This window comes from Schistocerca gregaria, chromosome 4, assembly GCF_023897955.1.
Source record: "Schistocerca gregaria isolate iqSchGreg1 chromosome 4, iqSchGreg1.2, whole genome shotgun sequence".
Lineage (NCBI taxonomy): Eukaryota > Metazoa > Arthropoda > Insecta > Orthoptera > Acrididae > Schistocerca > Schistocerca gregaria.
In genome coordinates, this window is record NC_064923.1 from 546279088 (window position 1) to 546302799 (window position 23712).

A 23712-nucleotide genomic window follows, 5' to 3' on the forward strand; every position below is an offset into this window, starting at 1 on the left:
GATGGGGATTTTTGAGTAAATCATTCATAAAAGCTCATAAAAATGCAATTTTTTACATATTCAGTAACAAGTACTTACATAATACAGACAGCTGAAGCAGAGAAGATACTGTTTATAATTACATCAGTAGCATCTGGTAGTATGACAGAGAAAATAGTGTTCGGTGACTTGAAAAAAAAAAATAAGTGGAAAAATTAACTTAAATTTTGTATTTTCGTCTTATATATGTAAGTTAAAGGAAGCCCATAAGTGTGTGGGTGTCAACTAAATTTCAACACACTAAGAGGGAGCTTTAACGCATAACATCAGCCAGGTCTCGAGTACTTTTGGTTCATTAGTTACATATTTTTGCTCTCTACAGATTCAAGAGTTATTTGCAAAATACACATTTTTCAAAACGCCATACTATTTACAAAAATTAAGATAAAACGAAAATACTTTATTTCTTATAACATCTACTTTTTCCACAGAAATTGATGACCACGAGTTGGAATGACCCGTACCATTTGAGATGAAATCACCTCCTAGTGAGTCTTCCAACAAAACATTTCTTTCAGGAGTGCTAGTTCTGCAAGGTTCGCAGGAGAGCTTCTGTAAAGTTTGGAAGGTAGGAGACGAGATACTGGCAGAAGTCAAGCTGTGAAGACCGGGCGTGAGTTGTGCTTCGGTAGCTCAGATGGTAGAGCATTTGCCTGTGAAAGGCAAAGGTCCCGAGTTCGAGTCTCGGTTGGGCACACAGTTTTAATCTGCCAGGAAGTTTCATACCAGCGCACACTCTGCTGCAGAGTGAAAATCTCATTCTGGAACCCATAATTCCATCTACAGCCACTTCAATGTTTACTGAGGAGATAAACCAGCAAGTTGAAGGGCTGGCTATGGGTAACAGTCTAGTTAGCTCTATTTTAGACATTTTCTCAATGTCTTGAAAAACAACTTTTTCTCAAAAAATCCCTTAATTAAAAATCAAGTGCTTCAGTATAACAGGTATGGATATACAATAATATAACATTCTCAATTATCTTGACTCAGTCAATTCAAAAGTTAATGGTAAACACAAATTCAGCACCTTTAACAAACCCACATGCACTATACTACACTCCATGTGGACAATACTATAACCCATGTGAAATGACACCATCTTAAATGAGACAAGAAGAGTATTTTCATTACATGTTTTATAGGATTTTGCAACTGGCTTTAGTAATAAAAGAGGAGACCAATAAAAAATTGAGATTGTGATGCAGATTGTGGGAGTAATTGGATATGACAGCTCTAAGTTTTTTGTACATACAATAAAGTAATACTTAGATAACATGAACCTAAATTAAGGAAGAAATGTAATTTTGTTGGTTTGACACACCGTGGTACAGTTTCTAATAAAAATTGAAGGACCTTACGTAAATGTAGCTTAAAAGTTGCCTTTACAACAGAAAATATGTTTGGGCGCATGGTTCATCATAACATCTCACAGGGAAAGAATAAGTATTTACATTCTAGTGTTTATAATATAACATAAGATGAATGTCAAATGAACTATACTGGGCAAGAAGCTCGAATATTTAAAACTTGTTTCATTGAGCAATCCCTTTCACAAAGTGAAACTGCAGTAGGTAAATATTTATCAACACATAACTATAAAATCAATGGCATCTCCAATAACATGGAAATTTTGCACAGAATATTTCAAGGACTTCAAATTTATACTGCCAAAAGAATAGAACCTGACAAGAATCTTAAGGATCAGAATGGGTTTTCCATAAAGCTTCTTTTAATATTTACAATAATGTTCTCCAATAAATGTACAACGCCTGATGTTTTCCTTCAGTCTGCTAACACAGATGTGTTTATACTGTTAGTTGGTTGTAGATGGAAGGTGGGCAACACAGACTTGGCCAGTTACATATACAAACACAGTAGCACATCACCCAACCTGCTATGGTAGCTGGTGCACTCTGGATAGCACTCTATTGTCCCACACCACTGTCATGGAATATCTTAGTTAATATGTAGTAATATTGTTTTGCTAAAAGCTATAGTTGTTTTGTAACAAAATTCCATTCCCCATTTTTTTTTTACAGTCCTCAGTATCTTTTATTTTTTTTAAATAAAGACAAGATTTTAAAATTGTGTTTTATGAGATAGAAGACTCAAACACCGCACATCAGTTGTATTTGTTAATACTGCACTGTCTTAAGAAATGCATAAACAAAAATAAAATGTAATATGTACACCTTACTCTCTGAAGTTGTTGCCTACAATTATAATTCACCTTGTACTTTACAACACATCATATATACTGACCAGCATTCAGTTTTTTATTTTATGTTGGAAGATTCTCCTTTACAATGTATCGATGTTCTGGTCAATGACTGTAAGTCATATGATTGACAATACAATTTTTCCTTACTACATCCTTTCTATTTTTACATTAGTTTTACATCAGTCATACCATAGCTGGTAAACTATAACGGGGGGGGGGGGGGGGGGTCAATTTCCTTTTCCTTCTACAACTCAGATCTGAGTTGTCACAGTGGACAGTTACAAGCCCATTCTAATACCGTTAAGTCTTGAGCTTATGCCAGTGGTAAGTATACTTTCTGATAAGTCTTTTTACGTTACTTGGATGTAGAATAGCAATGCATCAAGTAGGCTTACCAACTTTTGAGGGAAACAATAAGTGATACTTTCCCATTCTGTGTTATATCCCTTAAGGATGACTATGAATAAGTACAACTATGAATGTGAAAATTTTCTATCAGTTGTGGAGGCTGTGCATCAATTTCATTCTGTGAAGTAGTATTTTAATTGCTCCACTTTCCTTCAAAACCTTATAAACAGCACAATAAAAGGACTTACAATGATAACACAAAATGTTGGCAGGGTAATGTTTGTTTGCTTCTGCCGATAAGCAATGTCAAATATGGCTTCCCAGTATATCAGACATTACACAAGCTAAAATGATTTGTCATGAAACTGATAAGATGTTATTGTACTGGAGTTTAAATGCGCATTTCTCCAAGAATTTTGCGTCTGTACTTAACATCCCTTAGATTGTTGATTTCTAAAAGACCATACCATGGATATTGTAAAATGAATGTTGTTGCTGTATAGTCTTCAGTCCAGAGACTGGTTTGATGCAATTCTCCATGCTACTCTATCCTGTGCAAAATTCTGCATCTCCCAGTACCTACTGCAACCTACATCTTTCTGATTCTGCTTAATGTGTTCATCTCTTGGTCTCCCTCTACAATTTTTATCCTCCATGCTGCCCTCCATTACTAAATTGGTGATCCCTTGATGCCTCAGAAATTGTCCTACCAACCGATCCCTTCTACTAGTCAAGTTGTGCCACAAATTTCTCTTCTCCTCAATTCTATTTAGTGCCTCTTCATTAGTTACCTGATCTACCCATTTCATCTTCAGCATTTTTCTGTACCACCAAATTTTGAAAAATTCTTGTCTAAACTATTTATTGTCCATGTTTCACTTCCATTTATGGCTACACTCCATACAAATACTTTCAGAAACGACTTCCTGACACTTAAATTTATACTTGATGTTAACAAAATTTCTCTTCATTAGAAACATTTTCCTTGCCATTGCCAGTCTACATTTTATATCCTCTCTACTTTGACCATCATCAGTTATTTTGCTCCCAAACAGCAAAACTCATCTGCAAGTGTCTCATATCCTAATCTAATTCCCTCAGCATCGCCCGATTTAATTCGACTACATTCCATTATCCTCGTTTTGCTTTTGTTGATGTTCACATTATACCCCCCTTTCAAGACACTGTCCATTCCATTCAACTGCTCTTCCAGGTCCTTTGCTGTGTCTGACAGAATTACAATGTCATCAGCAAACCTCAAAGTTTTTATTTCTTCTCCATGGATTTTAATACCTGCTCTGAATTTTTCTTTTGTTTCATTTTCTGCTTGCTCGATATACAGATTGAATAACATCGGGGATAGGCTACAGCCCTGTCTTGCTCGCTCCCCAGCCACTGCTTCCCTTTCATGCCCCTCGACTCTTATAACTGCCATCTGGTATCGGTACAAATTGTAAATAGCCTTTCACTCCCTGTAATTGACCCTTGCCACCTTCAGAATTTGGAAGAGAGTATTCCAGTCAACACTGTCAGAAGCTTTCTCAAGTCTACAAAAGCTAGAAACCTAGGTTTGCCTTTCCTTAATCTATCTTCTAAGATAAGTCCTATAGTCAGTATTGCCTCATGTGTTGTAACATTTCTACAGAATCCTAACTGATCTTCCCCGAGGTCGGCTTCTACCAGTTTTTCCATTCATCTGTAAAGAACTCATTTTAGTACAGGGCATTTATAAATGAATATCAGGATTTTAAAGCTTTATAATATTTATTACATGAAACTCACAGTCATAAATGACATGTCTCAAACAGTTGTGTTTGGCACCAGTGCACATGCGCAACACTCAATGTTTCCGCTGCAATCTGCTAGACAGTGGTGGTACCGAATATGGCAACTAGTGAACAGAAAGTGTTTTGTGTTTTGCAGCTGTCAAAGACCGAATCTGTAGTTGCTGTGCAATGTGTGGTCCGGCTGAAGTTTGGTTGTGACCCTCCAAGTGATAACAACATTCGTAGATGGTATCGTCAATTTGAAGATACCGGCTGCATTTGTAAAGGGAAGAGCACAGGACGACCAAGAGTTAATGAAGAGACTGTTGAGCAAGTGAGAGAGTCGTTCACTCATAATCAGTCCAGAAGGCTAGTCATGAATTACAAGTTCCCATGTGGTCTGTTCGGAAAGTTTTAAGAAAACGTGAAAAACTATGTCCTTACTGTTTACAGTTATTACCTGCTCTAAAGCCGGCAAACCATGGATTATGTGCCAACTTCGCAAACGAAATGTTGTTTCATGACGATGAAGATTTTCTGGATCATGTTGTCTTCAGTGATGAATCGAGCTTTCACCTCAATGGACATGTTAACACTCACAATGTGTGCAACTGGTGGTCAGAAAATCCTCATGAGGCAGTACAAATGCAACGAGATTCCCCTAAAGTGACTGTTTTTTGTGCCGTATCCCATCGGAAAGTTTATGGGCTTTTCTTTTTTGGTGAACCTACTGTAACTTTCACTTTTTACCTTAATACACTAGAGCAATGGCTCTTTCCTCAGTTGGAAGAACATGAGCCGGAGAACTTCATTTTCCAACAAGGTGGTGTGCCACCTCACTGGCATAGCGAAGTACGTGACTGGTTGAACTTCACTGTACACAAGTGCTGGACAGGCCTCAAGGGGCCCAATGACAGGGCTTGCTTTGTACAGCCTCTACATTCACCCAACCTAACGCCATGTGATTTTTTCCTTTGAGTCTTCATCAAGGATCATGTGTACGTGACTCCGCTACCAGCAGACCTCCCTGAATTAAGAAACCAGATTGATGCAGCTGTTGCTACAATCACTGAAGACATACTTATCAACGTTCAGGAAGAATTCGGCTATAGACTTGATGTTTTCCGTGTGACAAATGGTGCTCACATTGAACATTTGTAAGGTTCTTGGTAAAACTGTCTGAGTTGCTCGACATATCATTTATAACTTTAAGTTTAATATAATAAATATTATAAAGTGTTAAAATGCCAATATTTATTTATAAACACCCTGTATTTTGCAGGGGGGTAAAATGAATATATATACACAAAAGTGTTTAATGATTCTTTTGTTTGGTGAATACCTATCTTGATGTAGGTCACCTTCACACGTGTTAAATTTTCGATTAACTTAAGGTGTTATTCTTAAAGCACAGCTTTTACATTAAAAATAAATGTATAATTCATTAAAATCATGAAACATTATTACATACCTTGGTTACTGAAATAACTAGTTCCTTTGTCAACACATGTGTTGTAGGGTCCTTTTTCTTTCTCTGTTTGGCAGTTGTGGTCATTGAATCTTTAAACATCAGTAAGCTGAAGACATCTATCTGCAATAGTTGGTATCTTCATCTCTTAGTTCTGGAATAACATAAATAACAATTAACTAACAAAAGGAGAAAAACAAAGTCTTAATCACATGTGTGGGCAACAGTTCCACAATACATAAGGATTACATGACAGTGTCTACATGTCTTGAGGAGAGGTGTACTGCAGTTTACCAACGTTATATTTCTAACTCACACTCACCAAAAAGCAGAAGCACTGAGTTGTCAACAGGTACACACAAAAGAAACAAAACCTGCTGGCTTTTGGAGGTATCCTTTGATAGTTCAGAGAAGCTGGAGGTAGAGGGAATGATCCAGATGGCTCAGGTTTGAAGTAGTATTGTACTCAGATGCATGTTATGATACTGGATGGTCAACTTTGTTCCTGACATGTTTGGTGATGGCTATTCATCCTGTGGGACAACAGGTTGGTAGTCACACCAACGTAAAACGTTGTGCACCATCTGCAGCAGAGTTGGTATATGACACGGCTGCTTTCACAGGTGGCCCGGACTCTGATGTGGTAGGATAAGCCTGTGACAGGTCTGGTGTATGGCGGGTAAATTGGGCAGGTCTTGTGAGCCCTGTGGCAAGGGGTTGGGAATGAGACTGGCACAGGGATGGAATAGAATGTTGTGTAGGTTGAGTGGCTGACCAAGCATAACTTTAGGAGGAGTGTGAAGGATCTTGGATAGGATAACCTTCATACCATCGGCCACAATTAAATGTGTGGGGGCACAGGTATTCAAGAGACAAAGAGCGAACTCTGCAAGCAAACTTTCATCAGACCTACTGTGGGCAATGGCTATAATTCCACCCCATAAAGCCTCCTGTGCATTGATGTAACCAATGCAAACAATGTAGTTAAGGATGACCTCACACGATCAGCCACAGCCTACGAAGTCATATTGAGCTGCGCGTTTTCGCTGTAGACAGAGTCCAGGTCGTGCATGCAAATTCCATCAGACATTGTCGCAGTAAGTTCAATTCTTAAAATAGACCAGACAGCAGCAGCGGGTAGGCATTAGCAATGATGGTAACCAAGTTTTCTGGAGGACAATGCAGAAAGCATGATAAATGCAGATAGTGGAAAAAACCCACTCCAGTTCCAATAGAGGATCATGGTATTGGTATCCTGTGGGGGCTTGAAGGGATCAAGGAGGCAGGTCATGCCTCAGGGTCACCTGTTGTCAGTGATTGTGAGGATACAGCATCATCACACATTGGTTCTGAAGCAGGTCGTGTGGAGATCCTGGTGCCATAGGGGCCTCCAGAAACTCCGCCTCAGTCACAGAGTTGGAATGTGTGGGAACCAGTGGTGTGGGGACCACTGGAATCTCCTATCTTGGAAGTCGAGCACAGAGGCATGAAGGGCTAGGGTACTGCTAGAATGGATGACACCATTGTAGCTATAGCAAACATCGTCATACGTACAGCATGCAAACAATCATATTTCTTCTTGGTCTCCTTATACATGAGTCAGCAAAGGTTCCTGTATTTTTTAAATTTTCTTTTCTCTTTGGAAGATGATGCAGTCTGGTGAACATGGGGAATGGTGATACCCACAGCTGATACAAAGAAGTTCAAAGAGTGCTCAAGAGCAAGTGATGTCTACAATCCCTACAGGCGGGGCTGGCAGTACAATGCAATGACATGTGCCCGAACCTCATGTATTTGAGGTACCAAATGGGAGGGGAAACACAGTTTCACATCACATTGATCCACAATTAACTAGACCTTTTCAGACAGTAAGCTGCCTTCTACAGCCAAGTTGAAGTCCTCAGTATCAGCCCTAGTGTCCTTTGGTCCTCACTGGACACAGCAAACAAAATGCATACCCTGTCACACAATTCGTCATCAGTCTGTAAAAGGAGGTTGCGGTGGAAGATGATATCCTGTAACAAATTAAGAATGTTATGGGGATAATGGTTACATTAATGTCACACATCTTGTCACAGGTGAGCAGCACACAAGACAGAGCAGGGGATGAACCATTTTTCATTTCTGAAATCACTGCTACTTTCCCAAACCAATCCTTTAGGTGCTGGTGGCCATAATGGAATCCCCATCATTCGTACAGAAAATTATGTGTTGTGATGAATATTTCTCCACTTGTCTGTTAGCCCTGAGTTCCACACACGGTGTAGCCAAGGAAGGAAACATTGTGGAGTCATATCTCTTCACACTGTAGTAATCCTTTCCTTCATAAGTAATTGCTGGGAACCTGCAGCCACCAGTGGAAGAAAGTTTGAGCTGCTTCTCCCCTCCTTGTGCCTAAAAGGGATGCCTGCCATATTGGGTTTTGGGTTTATTACTTTTTCCAGAAAGGAAGGGTGCAAAGAGAGAAAGGCACTAAAGGCGGAATGTACACAGTGTACAGAAACCTTCCATGCATGATCCACACTTCTGCAAAATTTGTAAGACGAATGGCAGGTCAAACTCAAGAATGGAAAGCATGTCATTAAGGATGAAAAGTTGTGTAAAGTGCCAGAAGAGAAAAAAACTGAGTTCTAAAATCATACACCAAATCCAACCACGGCTGGCACCAAGACCATGATCCAATGGAAAGACAGAGGGGAAAAAAATATAATAGAAGGGTACACTTGAAGCTAGGTAATAAAGATTTTGGAAAGCCTAATAAACCAAAATGGAGGTTTCAATTTAAACACAGTTTCAGAACCAGCACTCATTTATTAAGATCTCATTAGGAATTTCATCACAGGAGACGGAGAGTTCTGAGACACTGTGTGTTTCTTGGAATAATAGTGCAAGTTCTGAAAAGCATATGAGTATTAAAGGGCATAGTTGGTGCTGAGAGTCAAACTCTGCTATAAACAGCAGCACAGTCCCTACAATACTCCACTGTCTGGTTGCAGCCAAAGCAGAAAGTACGTAGAACAATTCAGTTCATAGTACCTGAAGTTCATGGCTGAGTCAGTCATCAAAGTATTCTACATAAAATGCAATCAACAACTTGGCTGTTGATCCAAAAGCAAATCATAAATCAGTCTCACTGAGAAATGCTGAGAGTGACACTGCTTCATAGTTAGATGATACAGTGGAGTTCATTTTGGCAAAGAGGTTGAGTGAATTTATTGATAACAGCATTTGTCCCTTCCTCCCTTCTTTATAAATATTGCTATTTTTCTGTGATTTGATATTGTGGAGTTCAGTTTAACTATATACACTCCTGGAAATGGAAAAAAGAACACATTGACACCGGTGTGTCAGACCCACCATACTTGCTCCGGACACTGCGAAAGGGCTGTACAAGCAATGATCACACGCACAGCACAGCGGACACACCAGGAACCGCGGTGTTGGCCGTCGAATGGCGCTAGCTGCGCAGCATTTGTGCACCGCCACCGTCAGTGTCAGCTAGTTTGTCGTGGCATACGGAGCTCCATTGCAGTCTTTAACACTGGTAGCATGCCGCGACAGCGTGGACGTGAACCGTATGTGCAGTTGACGGACTTTGAGCGAGGGCGTATAGTGGGCATGCGGGAGGCCGGGTGGACGTACCACCAAATTGCTCAACACGTGGGGCGTGATGTCTCCACAGTACATCGACATTGTCGCCAGTGGTCGGCGGAAGGTGCACGTGCCCGTCGACCTGGGACCGGAGCGCAGTGACGCACAGATGCACGCCAAGACCGCAGGATCCTACGCAGTGCCGTAGGGGACCGCACCGCCACTTCCCAGCAAATTAGGGACACTGTTGCTCCTGGGGTATCGGCGAGGACCATTCACAACCGTCTCCATGAAGCTGGGCTACGGTCCCGCACACCGTTAGGCCGTCTTCCGCTCACGCCCCAACATCGTGCAGCCCGCATCCAGTGGTGTCGCGACAGGCGTGAATGGAGGGACGAATGGAGACGTGTTGTCTTCAGCGATGAGAGTCGCTTCTGCCTTGGTGCCAATGATGGCCGTATGCGTGTTCGGCGCCGTGCAGGTGAGCGCCACAATCAGGACTGCATACGACCGAGTCACACAGGGCCAACACCAGGCATCATGGTGTGGGGAGCGATCTCCTACACTAGCCGTACACCTCTGGTGATCATCAAGGGGACACTGAATAGTGCACGGTACATCCAAACCGTCATCGAACCCATCGTTCTACCATTCCTAGACCGGCAAGGGAACTTGCAGTTCCAACAGGACAATGCACGTCCGCATGTATCCCGTGCCACCCAACGTGCTCTAGAAGGTGTAAGTCAACTACCCTGGCCAGCAAGATCTCCGGATCTGTCCCCCATTGAGCATGTTTGGGACTGGATGAAGCGTCGTCTCACGCGGTCTGCACGTCCAGCACGAACGCTGGTCCAACTGAGGCGCCAGTTGGAAATGGCATGGCACGCCGTTCCACAGGACTACATCCAGCATCTCTACGATTGTCTCCATGGGAGAATAGCAGCCTGCATTGCTGCGAAAGGTGGATATACACTGTACTAGTGCCGCCATTGTGCATGCTCTGTTGCCTGTGTCTATGTGCCTGTGGTTCTGTCAGTGTGATCATGTGATGTATCTGACCCCAAGGATGTGTCAATAAAGTTTCCCCTTCCTGGGACAATGAATTCATGGTGTTCTTATTTCAATTTCCAGCAGTGTAGATTACCTGAATATAATGATACCAATTATGCACTGTTTTCTCGTAGGATATTTGTAACAAGAGGTTAATATATTATTTTTTATTTTCTGGGTCTGTTTCATATTTGAGTGAGAGAGGAGCTGTCTGTCTACTGTGTCCTGTAATGGTACGGGCCAATAGAGGAGCCAGGTGGTGTATTCATGGCACAAGACAGCATTTTGGGCATAAAGACAGCTTCCGTAACAGTAGCCCAGTTCTCCTAGCAATGAATAGTCTTCAGGAAGTTTCAAAGGTACTGTGTTACTCAGGAGTACATGGCTTCTACCCTTTTTCACTGTATACAGCCAGGCCACGGATCGGCACCTGTCGCGTGTCAGTTTCCAAAATGACATCATCGAGTTTCCTGAAGCAGCTATCGACACAGTGGGGTTATGAATCAAAGACTGCTGCAGGACAGCCTTTGCTATCTGGCCACCTAAGCTCTGACACCATCTTCACATGGTTACTTATCAGAGGTCTAGCCACATCATGGTATGGGATACAAACTGAGGGCCTCCACTGACACCAGCCAACATTTTTCATCCATCAATCCAGAGTTTGAGGCTCAGCGACATCGCTGACTACAACTGGTGTTAAGGTGGGCTCCATCTGCCCACAGTCATGGGAGCTGAGACGCCACTGCCTGACTCAACACTGCATGGCCACAGCAGAACTCCATGCATGGAAAGCGTTGATAGTGGTGCAACTATGCCAGCTCATCCTGGTCTGAGGTTCATTACCTGCTGTCTGATGTTCGCCACCCATGAGCACACTGTATCTCAGCCAGTTTATTAGAGAATCAATAAAGTTTTGTTAACCACTGGCTGTCTAAATCTTCTTCCCCTCCTCCAAAGAATCACTCACCAACAACTATCAATGCCATTACATTTCCCATGCAAAATCCCAAAATTCCCAAGGATATCTCATTAGTTACATATTAATGCTTAGATCTTTTTGAATATATTATTTTATTATATAATTTCTTTTGTGTGTTTATTATTTTTGCATGGGCCAAATTACGGCAGTCATACTGTTACTTCATTGAGATGAATTGCTTATGGCCGCTATTGTGATGATGTCATGGGTCAATGCCTACTTGTAGTTCAAATGTTATTTCCAATATCTCTGAATGTTTGAAAGATCTAAAAATTAATAACAAATATTTATCTGACACTAAAAATTTAAAACAGCTGTACCACAAGGAAGTATTTTAGGACCTAGTCTATCTCTTATATATGTAGATCAACGATTTCCAAGATACTGATTGTTATGGTCAAAGAAATATCGTTTGCCGATAACAGTAACATCATAATCACAGCCAACATGTTAGGAGATCTACTGACAAAAGCTATCTTAATACTTGCTGGTGTTCAAAGGTGGACAAATTCTAATAAATTATCACTTAATATTTAAAAAAAAACATACAGTGGCAACTCTAGGCCTACCTTATCTAAAAACCAGAGTGAGACTACATTACACACAGAGAAGGAAAAATACTAAATGTGTATCAAAAATAGAATTTCTTTGTTTGACTAAGATTGTAATTTGAAGCAAGATCAATGTGCAACTGAACTTCGTATCCTACACATTATCAATCAGCTGGATGTTCAGATACAGCTGTATGGGGAAAAAGTTCTCAAAATATTTCAGCTATATTCAAATTCCAAAAACAATCAGTACTACTCATTAAAATATCTAAAAGAAAAATGTACTGTGGCTCAACTACCTCCACCTTATATCCCAAATTGAAATTCTTACATTCCAACAACAGAAAGAGTACTCCAGGCCTCAGCTCCAAAAGTTTTTCAATTTATTGGCAGTCTACTCCCCCACTAGAGCACCACTGCCCATCAATACCTATCCCACCCCCTACTGAAACCCTCATCAACCCAGACTCTGCTTTAATAAGCTTACTGCTATCTAACACTAACCCTCCAAATATCCTACCAACTACAAACCAACTACCTTATTCCTTGTACACATGACAAACTACATACTAACACAAAACTACTTCCCCTTTGATAAGAGAATACACAAATGAACACACAGTATGGCTATGGGCACCCATATTGTACACTCCTATGGAAAACTGTTCATGGGTTATCCAGAGAAAACCTTCCAGGCAGCGAAAGACCCAAAATGCTCGTCCCTTCTCTGTTTCAGGTCCACTGATGATATCTTCATCATCTGCGCCGAGAGGCAAGACACTCTATCTTCATTCCTCCACAGCCTAAGCACTTTTTTCCCCATCCACTTCATACGGTCCTCCTCAACTCATTCTCTGTCCATATCAAGCCCATTAATTATCACCAGTACCTGCACTTTGCTGAATCTCTCTCTCTCTCTCTCTCTCTCTCTCTCTCTCTCTCTCTCTCTCTCACACACACACACACACACACACACACACACACACACACACACACACTGGCACACACTAATCACTCCCATAGTGTCTGGCCATCTACAGTCACAGACAATACCATGCCCCGTATGCTGAAAGTCTTACTGAAACTTTCACAGACAGGCACTTCTTCCCCCCCCCCCCCCCTTCCCCCAAACATCATACATGATCAGTCCATGTGCCATGTCTGCAGATGTGCCAAACTCTTTGTTCACCTCCAGTCCTTTCAAAGGCTGATTCACCTACAAAAGTTGTCACACCATGTATCACCTCTGCTGTAATTTCTGTGCAGCATTTTATGTGGGCATGACCAGCAACAAATGAATGGTTTCTACCAAACTGTGGCCAAGAGCAGAGTTGACCTCTTAATTACTTAGGATAACAGCTCAAATTCAACAGCTGTTTCAGAAACCCATGCCATATCAATCCCTCTCCCCTCCCAATACTGCTTCTCTGAATCTGGAAGTCAGGAGTTGTTCTTGTAACATATTTCTTGGTCTCATAATCATTGTGTATTTAGTGTTCACTACCATCTGTCCCACACCCACCCCCACGACCTTAACCCTCGAGTGGCTGTGTCCGAGTATAAAATGCACCAGCCACAAATAACACTGTCTTTGTACAGCTCCACTGTTGTTTTACAAATGTGAGGCTGTACCTGCTCCTTTATTACTGCTTCATGTAACATAACGATAAGTTGTTTTGACATGCACATAAGTGAGCAGTAGTAACATAAACAGTGAGCTAGGTGAGAAAAAATTTACGATCTATTAAAGAAAATGCCCCACATTCTGAGCTAACAGCACAATCCCACAATGAGGTAGTTGATTACTAGATAATAATTTAATAAGCATTAGGCTGGGGTCTGTTGCAACTGCTCCATTTAATGCTTTGAGGGGTCATTACTGTGGGATAACACTTGTACACAGCAACAGAGTTACATAATGAAAGTTTATTTTATTGCTGTTTAATTAAATAGTGAACTATGATTAAACTGTGTTTCCACTCATACATGTTTATCTTGGTAACACAAAACAGTTATTTTCTACATTTGTACTCATCTTGTAATCACACCCTCTACTCAGTAGTCCCTCTCCTCCTAAGCTCTATCTCCTCCTCTCAAATCTACTCCACAACATTCCGCACAATGCCAACTCCCTGTGTTGCAACCAGAATGAGCTTTCTGGTGCCACATTCCTATCTTACATGTCTGCTACTTCTCCCTGCCAGGCATCTGCCATTGTTTTCCAAATCTCCCTCGCAACGGCTACTCTTCTTTGTCCCATCATGCACTCCATCTGACATAAACCCTCACCCTTGTTGAGCAGAACAGCTACAACGCCAGCAAAATGTAGATACCCAGGAAAATGTAGTTGTACAAGTGCATATGTATGTATGTATGTGTGTGTGGAACATCAGTATTGTTTATGTGCATATCAGAACTCAGTGCCTCAACTACTCCTGAAATTATTTATATGTCATTATCATACCTGCTGTACTGAGCTAGCTAAAACAGTTGGCAAATCTGTTTCTTGTGATTATATCCTTCAAAGGATCATGCATATTAGAAAATATTAAAGCACATGCTACAAACATTTCTACTCATAATCTCAGAACTAGAATTAGGGACAATGTCTGCGTTCCAAAAATAAACATGAGCAAAAGCTTGAACAGTCCTTTCTACCAAGGCACAGAACTATAACAATCTGTCACAATACATTAAATTCGTGAAAGCAGTTGTAATATTAATGAGAGATAGTCAAATTTTTAATTATCATCTTTTAAAAAAAACTTTTTTAATAACTTTTTTGTTTATTTGCAGGAACATGTCTGCACTCATGGTATACACTGGAATTCTCAATCCACAGTACTGTATATGCTGCTAGAGGGACCAAAACAAGGTAGCACTGTCCATTGATAAAGTGGATGCAAAAATAACATGTCTACTTCTCCTTTTTCATCTCTTGATAGTACACTAACCAACAACAATTTGTTGCCATAGGCACAACAACTCCTGCATTCTTTCCATAAGCATACCATCTCCACCTGGACCCACCTGAGTTTTATTAACATCAAAATTCCTAAATTTTTCTTTTCATTTTGGCTTTGCTTATAGGAATAAATGCATGATATTCCAGTCCCCCGGCAACCACTAATAGCTCCATAAAATATTTTTGCCAAGCTCCTTGCTGCATGCTCATTAAATAACTTAGTAAAAAAGTGACCGATAGGATATTTGCTTTACCCCTCTCAAGCATTTGGCAGGGAGTTATATTTGATCATGTCATATTTCAAAAGCTGATTAATATGAATGCTAAGAAACCACATCAACTGTTACTTTAAATGGATTTATTAGGCTCTGGTTTCATTTTAGATGATAATCCTTAGATGAGAAAGTGGAAAAAATGGTTCAGTGTCACAATACTTTACTTTGTGATATGTGCTCGGTAATTGTTGTATTCCAACATGAACTTTTCAACATTTTATTGGGCGATTAAACATTTTAAATTATCACAACAGCACTTTTCTGCCACTTTATGACTTCTGTGTGTGTGTGCTCAATGAGGTGTAAATGCATGAAGAAACCTGATCCTCTTTCCCACTCTTATGCTTTCCTAATTTTATATCAAAAATTCATCTCCACTGAAGTGAATTCCTGTCAGTAATAATGATTATTATTATTATTTATGTACTGGCAATACATATTTTCCTCTTGTTATATAAACATGAACTACAACAAATTTAAAGGTTAAAATAAATAAAATAGACATAATATCCCATAAATATTTACCTTAATTATTACATAGGATGCTTTAATACATTTTTAAAATGATAATGTTAAGTGTGCATACTAACTACTCAATAATTTTATTTCAACTATTGTTTTATGAGCCAGCCTGCAAACAATCCTGTCTGCTTTTACCCATGACATAAGTTTGTTGTGTTGTGTAACATCACTGTGGTGCAGCATTTTAGAGGTGGACCGTAGTAGATGGCGTGCTCGTAGGGGGCACATTCATGTTTCCAGTAACGTTTGTTGGACTGGCCATCTTCCACAGCAGCTGTTCAATTCAGTTATTGGTTTTCTGTCTTGAGATTACTCCAATTTAACTAAGGAGAACTACACAGATGCATTTTGCTTTTATTCATAAAGCATCTTCCATGGTTATTCTGCAAACTGGATACATATGTTTGTACATTTTGGTTGTTTTAGATTAAAAATGTTTTGATTGTAAAGTTGTGTGCAATTTGCTTACAGTGTTTCTTTACATATTCTCCAAACCATTGCTTCTCCGTCCTGCTAGCAGCTGTTAATGTCGAAAGACCAATTCACATATGCACTTGGCAGTTTTTGCCGCTCTGAAGTATTTCTTGCACAGAATTGTTTACACTTCATTTTTTTAAATTGAACGGAAGTTGTGCGAGTTTTTCAGCCTGCACAGTAACAGTGTTTATGTCTGTTCACCTGTTTCCATTCACGTTGTGTGTGTTGTCAACCAGTGATACTACCATTTTTTCCCCTTTTTATTGGGGGGGGGGGGGGGTGTGTGGTGGGGGGGGGGGGGGGGCATGGGTGGATGGACCGTGATTATAGGATATAATGTGGTAGGAGAGTGGAAGATGGTAATGGTAAATGAAGCCTATGGTCATAAATGTACATTTAATGTTATACTAAGTGGTCAATCAGTTTAAAGAGTGTGTGGTTTGCCAAGCTGGTCAGACAACAACAGGCACACATCACAACATCCCAGTTGTCAAAAGCAGGCAGCACTTTGGTTTGATGCATGCTCCGCAGACTAAAAAAGAGAACTTAGTAACAAAGCTGAACAATAAAATCAAGATCCAGAAAAGAACAAACAACCCAGCTGTCATTAACACAAGGACGGAATCATACATAAACAAACCACAAAATACAAGAACAAGAACAACACAATGTGTGAAAGAAGCAGAAAACAAAAGACTGTATACAACATACAACCACAAACAAACACACAGAATACTGAATACTTCCAAAAAGCAAAATATAAAAATAGCACAACAAACCCACAACTCAATTCAGAAATACTTGCCAAAAACAATAGGAAGAACTGACCTATATAGCAAATCAGGAATATACCAACTGAAACACAATACATGTGATGGAAGGTACATAGGTCAAACCAGGAGGACATCTGATACAGATACAAAGAACGTCTTAGAGCACGCAAGTATAGGACAAATAATTCATCTTTTGCAGAACACTTACACCAACACCAACACACAGACATGTAAATCATATGGATACACAACAACAAAAAACAACACCTCATCTTGCAAGAAACTACCACATTAAAAAAACCATAACAGAAAACAAACAACTCATAAATGATCAGACCAATTTGGTAAACCGCACACTTTAAACTGATTGACTACTTAATATAACATGAAATATACACATATAACTACAAGCTCCATTTGCCACGACCATTTCCTCATCCCCTGCTAGACTCTGTCCTATAATCACCATCCCCCCCCCCCCCCCCCAAAGAAACTTGTGTCACAGGTTGGCAACACTCATAACGTGGATGGAAACAAATGAACAGATATAAACACTATTACTGTGCACAGTGATAAATGCACATACTTCAGTGTAATTTAAAAAAGGTAAAGTGTAAATAATCCAGCACAAAAAATATTGCAGAATGGCAAAAACTGCCAAGTGCATATGTGGATCGAAGTCTTTGGATGTCAACCGCTGCTACAGAGGAGGGAAGAAACAGTGGTTTGGAGAATGCGTAAGGAAACAGCATAAGTAAATTGCATACCAACTTTATAAACAAAATGCTGTTTTTAAGCTAATACAACCACAAATGTACAAACGTGGGTATCCAATTTGCACAACAACCACGGAAATGAAACATCTGGTGCAATTCTCCTTAATTAAACTAAAGTAATCTCAAGATGGAAAACCAGTAATAACTGCACTGTTTCAAGTTGTTTGTGTCACATGGGATATTTGATCATCTGACTTTGTGTAATCATTCTGTGAAGTAGTTGTGGGAAGAATGTGCTTGTCACCAGTGAGTTACTTAGATTTATTGTTTCAAGGGTTTGTGTGTTCTTGTTTGTGTTACATATGATTAATGTCATGGTTTCTATTAAGGACCAAAATACAATACAGTTTTTCTTGTTTTGTGTTAGTGATGGGTATGATGGAAAAATTTAATAGTTATTCACTCCGGGTTGTACTGGATGATCATGTAATGACAATCCTAAGGTTTGCAGAGGCTTGGCTCAATTGTCAACTATGTGCTTTTTGGTTTGTATTCTAACTGGTAAAACACATCTGGGGGTTATGGGTTTTCAATTTGTGTGTGCAGTTGTGGTATTGCTGCTTCATTTGAGTATGCAGGTTATGTGAAATTTGCAATACAAGGATTTTATTACTTGTGTTTGAGCTGAAGGTATTGACAGTTTCATTTGATCTGCATAGGTTGAGTGAAATTTGTGAAACCGCACTTTGGATTTGCATGTATTGGTTCTTCGTTGTCTCATTATTTTCATTTTATTGCTGGAGTCAAATATCCTAGTGCCTTCTTATTATTGTTCAATTTTGACATATAAAACATGTGTGCGGAAAAGAAAAAGGGACACAACCTTTGACAATGGTAACTTAGAACATACAAACAATATTGAATTCTGGAAAAATGGAAGAAATAGCCAAAGAGATCATGAAGTTAAAGTATAATACTGTGGTATTACAAGAAGTGAGGTGGTAAGGACAAGGGCAGACAGGTATGCCTGTGTGTTCTCTGATTTACGGTGGACAAGAAAAAGTGCATGGTAATCTGGAACAGAATTTATAACAACAAAAGGAATTAGGAAAAGTCTTTTCGAATTTGAACTTATAAATGAGAATAACAGGGAAATTCAGGAGTATAACTGTTCCAACGTAACAACAAGCGCCGGCACGAAGATCAAGAACGCACGAAGATCAAAAACGACAAAGCAGAGAGGGCTGTGAGACGTCAGCCAATATCATGCTGACTAAGATGTCACCGCAACAGGAGCAGCCACCACACGAAGAGAATGAAAGCTACGTGCCACCTAGCATCAGCCGCACTAGAAACTGGGCACTAGAAGGGCCACACTAGATGATGATAGCAGTGACTTATAAACTTGTGTGATTAGCTTGCATGGGAATTGTATATAGCAAAGAATATTGATTATTTGAATGTCGCCAGTTGCTTGCAACCCATCACATAGAAATGAAAGTTAAGTATTGTCAATTCAATTACTGTAATAAACACTGTTGATATGATTTGCTTGTATGTTGTCTAGCTATCCGAGAAAACAGCTTCCTAGGCACCCTATGAGAAATGAGTTAGCAGGATCTCACAATAGCAATAACAACTGCATACACAACAATCGAGGAAGCCTATCGCCTCGAAAGTATGTGTAGTAATATACAAAACTATGACCTACTGCTAATTGTAGGAGTCTTTCAGACACACGATGGATGAAATGAATGTGGAAGGGTATCAGGGTGATACACAAACCAAGAAGAAAGTAATGAGAATGAGGATATGTTATGTCCGTTTGCTCTGATATAATTTGCTCATCATGAGTATCATGTTTTCCAAACAAAAGGCGCATCTTGGAACATGGAAATCAAGTTAGAAACAGCACAAAATGCTACATTAGTCAGAAATGTATTTAGCTGCAGGGGTCCAAACTGTGATTCAGACCACTCTATAAAGGTATAGTGAGAGAGAAGTTAGTGGTAAATCATAAAAGCAGAATGGGCAAAAAGTAAATTAGTATAAACCAAAACTGAATAATCTCGAAACCGTAATAGCATACCAAATAAAAATTAAAGACAGCCAGCAATGAAGCAAAGGGAAATCTGGACAGATAGAACAGGACCCACAAAGTGGTGAAAGAAGCAGCAGAAGAAACAGTTGAGATAAGAAGAAAGGGAAAAAAAACCAAATGGTTTGATGGTCAATGTAGACTAGCAATAGAACATAAAAATGCAGCAAGACTGAGAATCCTAGAGAGAGAGAGAGAGAGAGAGAGAGAGAGAGAGAGAGAGAGAAGAAGAAGAAGAAGAAGAAATGTGGAGGTGTATAAAGAGCTACGGTCTAATGATCATAGGATATGTACGAAAAATAAAAAGTAATGGCTAAAAGCAAAATTACCCTATACAGAAAAACTGAAGGAAGAGAATGAAACAAGAAAGTTCTATCATACAATAGAAAAGATGAGAAACAATTTTCAACTAATGCAAAATGGATGTAAAAATAGAAATTGCAAGGTAATCAGGAAAAAAAATATGCAGAGATGGACACAATACTTTGAAGATATGCTCAATACCACCTCAGACCAGGTATCAAGAGATCCACAAAAAATAGAAGGAGAATATAGAGGCAAGAGAAAATGAAAGGGAAGAAGCAAAAATGACCAACAATGCAGGAGGTGGTGTCAGTGATACATAAGCTGAAAAATAATCATGCACCTGGCGAAGATGTGATAGCATCAGAACTTATAAAATTTGGTGGTCATTCTCTAATAAGGCTGGTATTAAGCTATCAAATTTCTTTGTCAAAGATTTGATCAAAGATGTGATCAAATATTCATCAAATATATTTGACAAGGCGCTAAAACGGGGTATTACACTGTCATCATATTTTTCGTCAAAGTTCAAGATGGCTGACAACAACTTGGTGTCAACAGCAGTTGTTTGTACCACACTTGTACTGTGTGCACATGCAGAAGTGTGTGTGTGTGTGGAGGGGGGGGGGGGGGGGAGGGGGCACGTACCTGGGTGAAGCAGTGGGTTTTACGACAACATGATAAAAGCATTCAACAAAACATGTTACGTGAGCTTATAGTGAAGGACATCAAGTCGTACACCAATTACTTAAGAATGGATGAGCATACATTTCTGTATGTGCTCAGTGAAGTGTATCCTCATATCACAAAGCTCAATACTATCTCAAGAGCTGCTATATCTGCAGAAGACAGGCTCACTGTAACACTCCGATTCCTTGCTACAGAAGAGGGTTGTATTCAGGGTGCCTCATGTTGTAATGCGCCTCATCAGCTTCATACATCTCTAGAAATTTTGTAGTTGTCAGTACACACCAATTGTATTTACCAGCAATGTTTATAAAAACACTACAGATGACAGAACACTGCAGCGATGCTAGCGCTCCACTTGGTAACATGTCACATTGCAGTGCATAGAAGATAAGCAATTTCTTTGATCAGATCTACAGCAATGCCCTAGATTTGATCTAAGAGTTGACAAAGTTCCCTATTACACCATCAAATTTCTTTGACTAAGGTATTTGACAAATATATTGGACAAGGAAATTTGATAGTGTAATACCGGCCTAAGTGAAACACATGCACTAATGAACAACATACCGAAAAATGAAAAGATACCTGAGAACAGGAAAACAGGAACAACATGCTCTATATACAAGAAATGAAAAATGTTAGCTTGCAAAAATTACAGAGGAATAACTTTATAGAATACAACCTACTAGATACTTCCTGTGGTGCAGAATGAAAGAATAACGTAAATGCGAGAAAACTATCTATTGAGAAAAATAATGTGGCTTCTGGCTAAATAGAGGCAGTACATCTGGCCAGTTGTTTGTTATTAGACAAATAATGGAGAAATATTATGAATAAGACATAATCTCCATTTCCTGTTTGCTGATTTTGAACAAGTTTTTGATAGTGTTAAGAGGCCATCACTGCATAATGTACAAAAAGAATTGGGCATCTGTAACAACCTAGGGAGTTAACAATAAAGGACACAAAGGCAAAAGTAAAAGTAAAAGCAAACAAGAAAATGACCAAGAGCTTTAACATAACAGATGAAGTGAAACAGGGTGATGGTCTCTCTGCATCCTGTTCAACTTAGCACTACACAGTCTGATATTAAATAAATATAAGAAATAATGGAAGTAGAAGGAGCAAAAATTGATCTGGCAGTAAACAAAAATGCAAACATTACATGGTAACATCCAATTCTAAGGCAAGAACAGCACGAGACCTCAAAGCCTCTAATAAAAGTTTTAAAGCTGTCAACTGCTTCCATTATTTAGGTGCTTTCTTAACCAGATACAAAAATATGAGACAGTGTATTGGAGAAAGGATACTTGCAGGAAACACAGTCTATTATGCATACTTACAGGTATTCAAGAAGTCTCTAATTACACAATCAATCAAGTTAAGAGTATACTATCCCTTTGTGCAGCCAGTTGCTACCTATGGGTCAGAAATGTAGACGACAACAAAGGCAGATACGAACAACCTAAGGGCTTTTGAACAGAAAATCCAGCAAAAAATGTATGGGTCTTTGAGAGAAGCAGAGGGTTTTTGAATAAGGTACAGCCATGAAATACAACAGCTTTGCTAAATCTCAAAGAATACACTTGTTAGGACACACTGAGAGAATGAAAGATAACAAGATGTACAAAGAAATAATGAGACAGATTGTATTACACCAGAAGGAAGGGCCAGCAGCTATATAATGTGTTGGCTGACCATACCGAGATGGAGAGTCGAGGACGGAAGTGAAAAGCAGAGATGAGAGGCGAATGGAGGAAGATTGGTGAGGTGGTCAAGACCTATCAAGGACTGAAGTGGCGAAGAAGAAGAAGGAAAACTAAGGGTCTCGGGTTTTGGATTTGTGTGTAGGATTTTTGTATTGTTGGCTTTGTTTGAGCTATGTAGCTTAAGTTGAATTTGAAAAAAAAAAAAAAAAAAAAAAAAAAAAAAAAAAAAAAAAAAAATTAAACTTATGTTCAGGTTTTAAGCATCAATGGCTTCATTTGAGCTGTACAGATCAACTGAAATTTGCTGTACTGCATTTAGGATTTTCATGTGTTGGCTTTTGGATATACACATATCTGACTGGAACCCATCATCGTTTGAATTATATTTTATAAGTCAGATGCAATGTACAATTCCTGTGGGAATACCACAAGTAGAAAATTTTTTATGTTTGATTTTGTGGATCACATTTGTTTTCAAATGGTGATGTTTTTCATGCTGCATATTTAGCTTGCCCTACCTTGAACCCCCCCCCCCCCCTAATTCTCACAGTTGTTCTTTTACATTAATTGCATTTTATTAGTGGAGGGAGATATACTTGTGTTACTTTTATTTTTGTTCACATGCATATGTGGTGATGTTACCATATTATATATTCAGGAAATGAGACACTTAAAGTAGTAAAGGAAAGCATTTCTGAAGAAGAGAAATTTGTAAATATCGAGTATAGATTTAATTGTCAGGAAGCAGTTTCTGAAATTATTTGTATGGAGTGTAGCCATGTATGGAAGTGAAACATGGACGATAAATAGTGTGGACAAGAAGAGAATAGAAGCTTTCGAAATGTGGTGCTACAGAAGAATGCTGAAAATTAGATGGGTAGATCATGTAACTAATGAGAAGGTATTGAATAGAATTGGGGAGAAGAGGAATTTGTGGCACAACTTGACTAGAAGAGGGGATCGATTGGTGGGACATGTTCTGAGGCATCAAGGGATCACCAATTTAGCATTGGAGGGCAGCGTGGAGGGTAAAAATCGTAGAGGGAGACCAAGAGATGAATACACACAGCAGATTCAGAAGGATGTAGGTTGCAGTAGGTACTGGGAGATGAAGAAGCTTGCACAGGATAGAGTATCATGGAGGGCTGAATCAAACCAGTCTCAGGAC

General features: G+C 39.5%; 1 protein-coding gene across 6 annotated transcripts in view; it reads right to left on the minus strand.

Moving 5' to 3' along the window:
- Positions 1-23712, minus strand: part of LOC126365754 (uncharacterized) — a 267138-nt gene that overhangs the window by 240825 nt on the left and 2601 nt on the right. For all 6 annotated transcript variants that reach the window (XM_050008233.1, XM_050008240.1, XM_050008238.1 and 3 more), the window contains exon 2: positions 5846-5996. In XM_050008233.1, the coding sequence (XP_049864190.1) occupies positions 5846-5944 (99 nt within the window). In that variant the 5' untranslated portion in view covers positions 5945-5996. The remainder of the gene's footprint in view (positions 1-5845; positions 5997-23712) is intronic.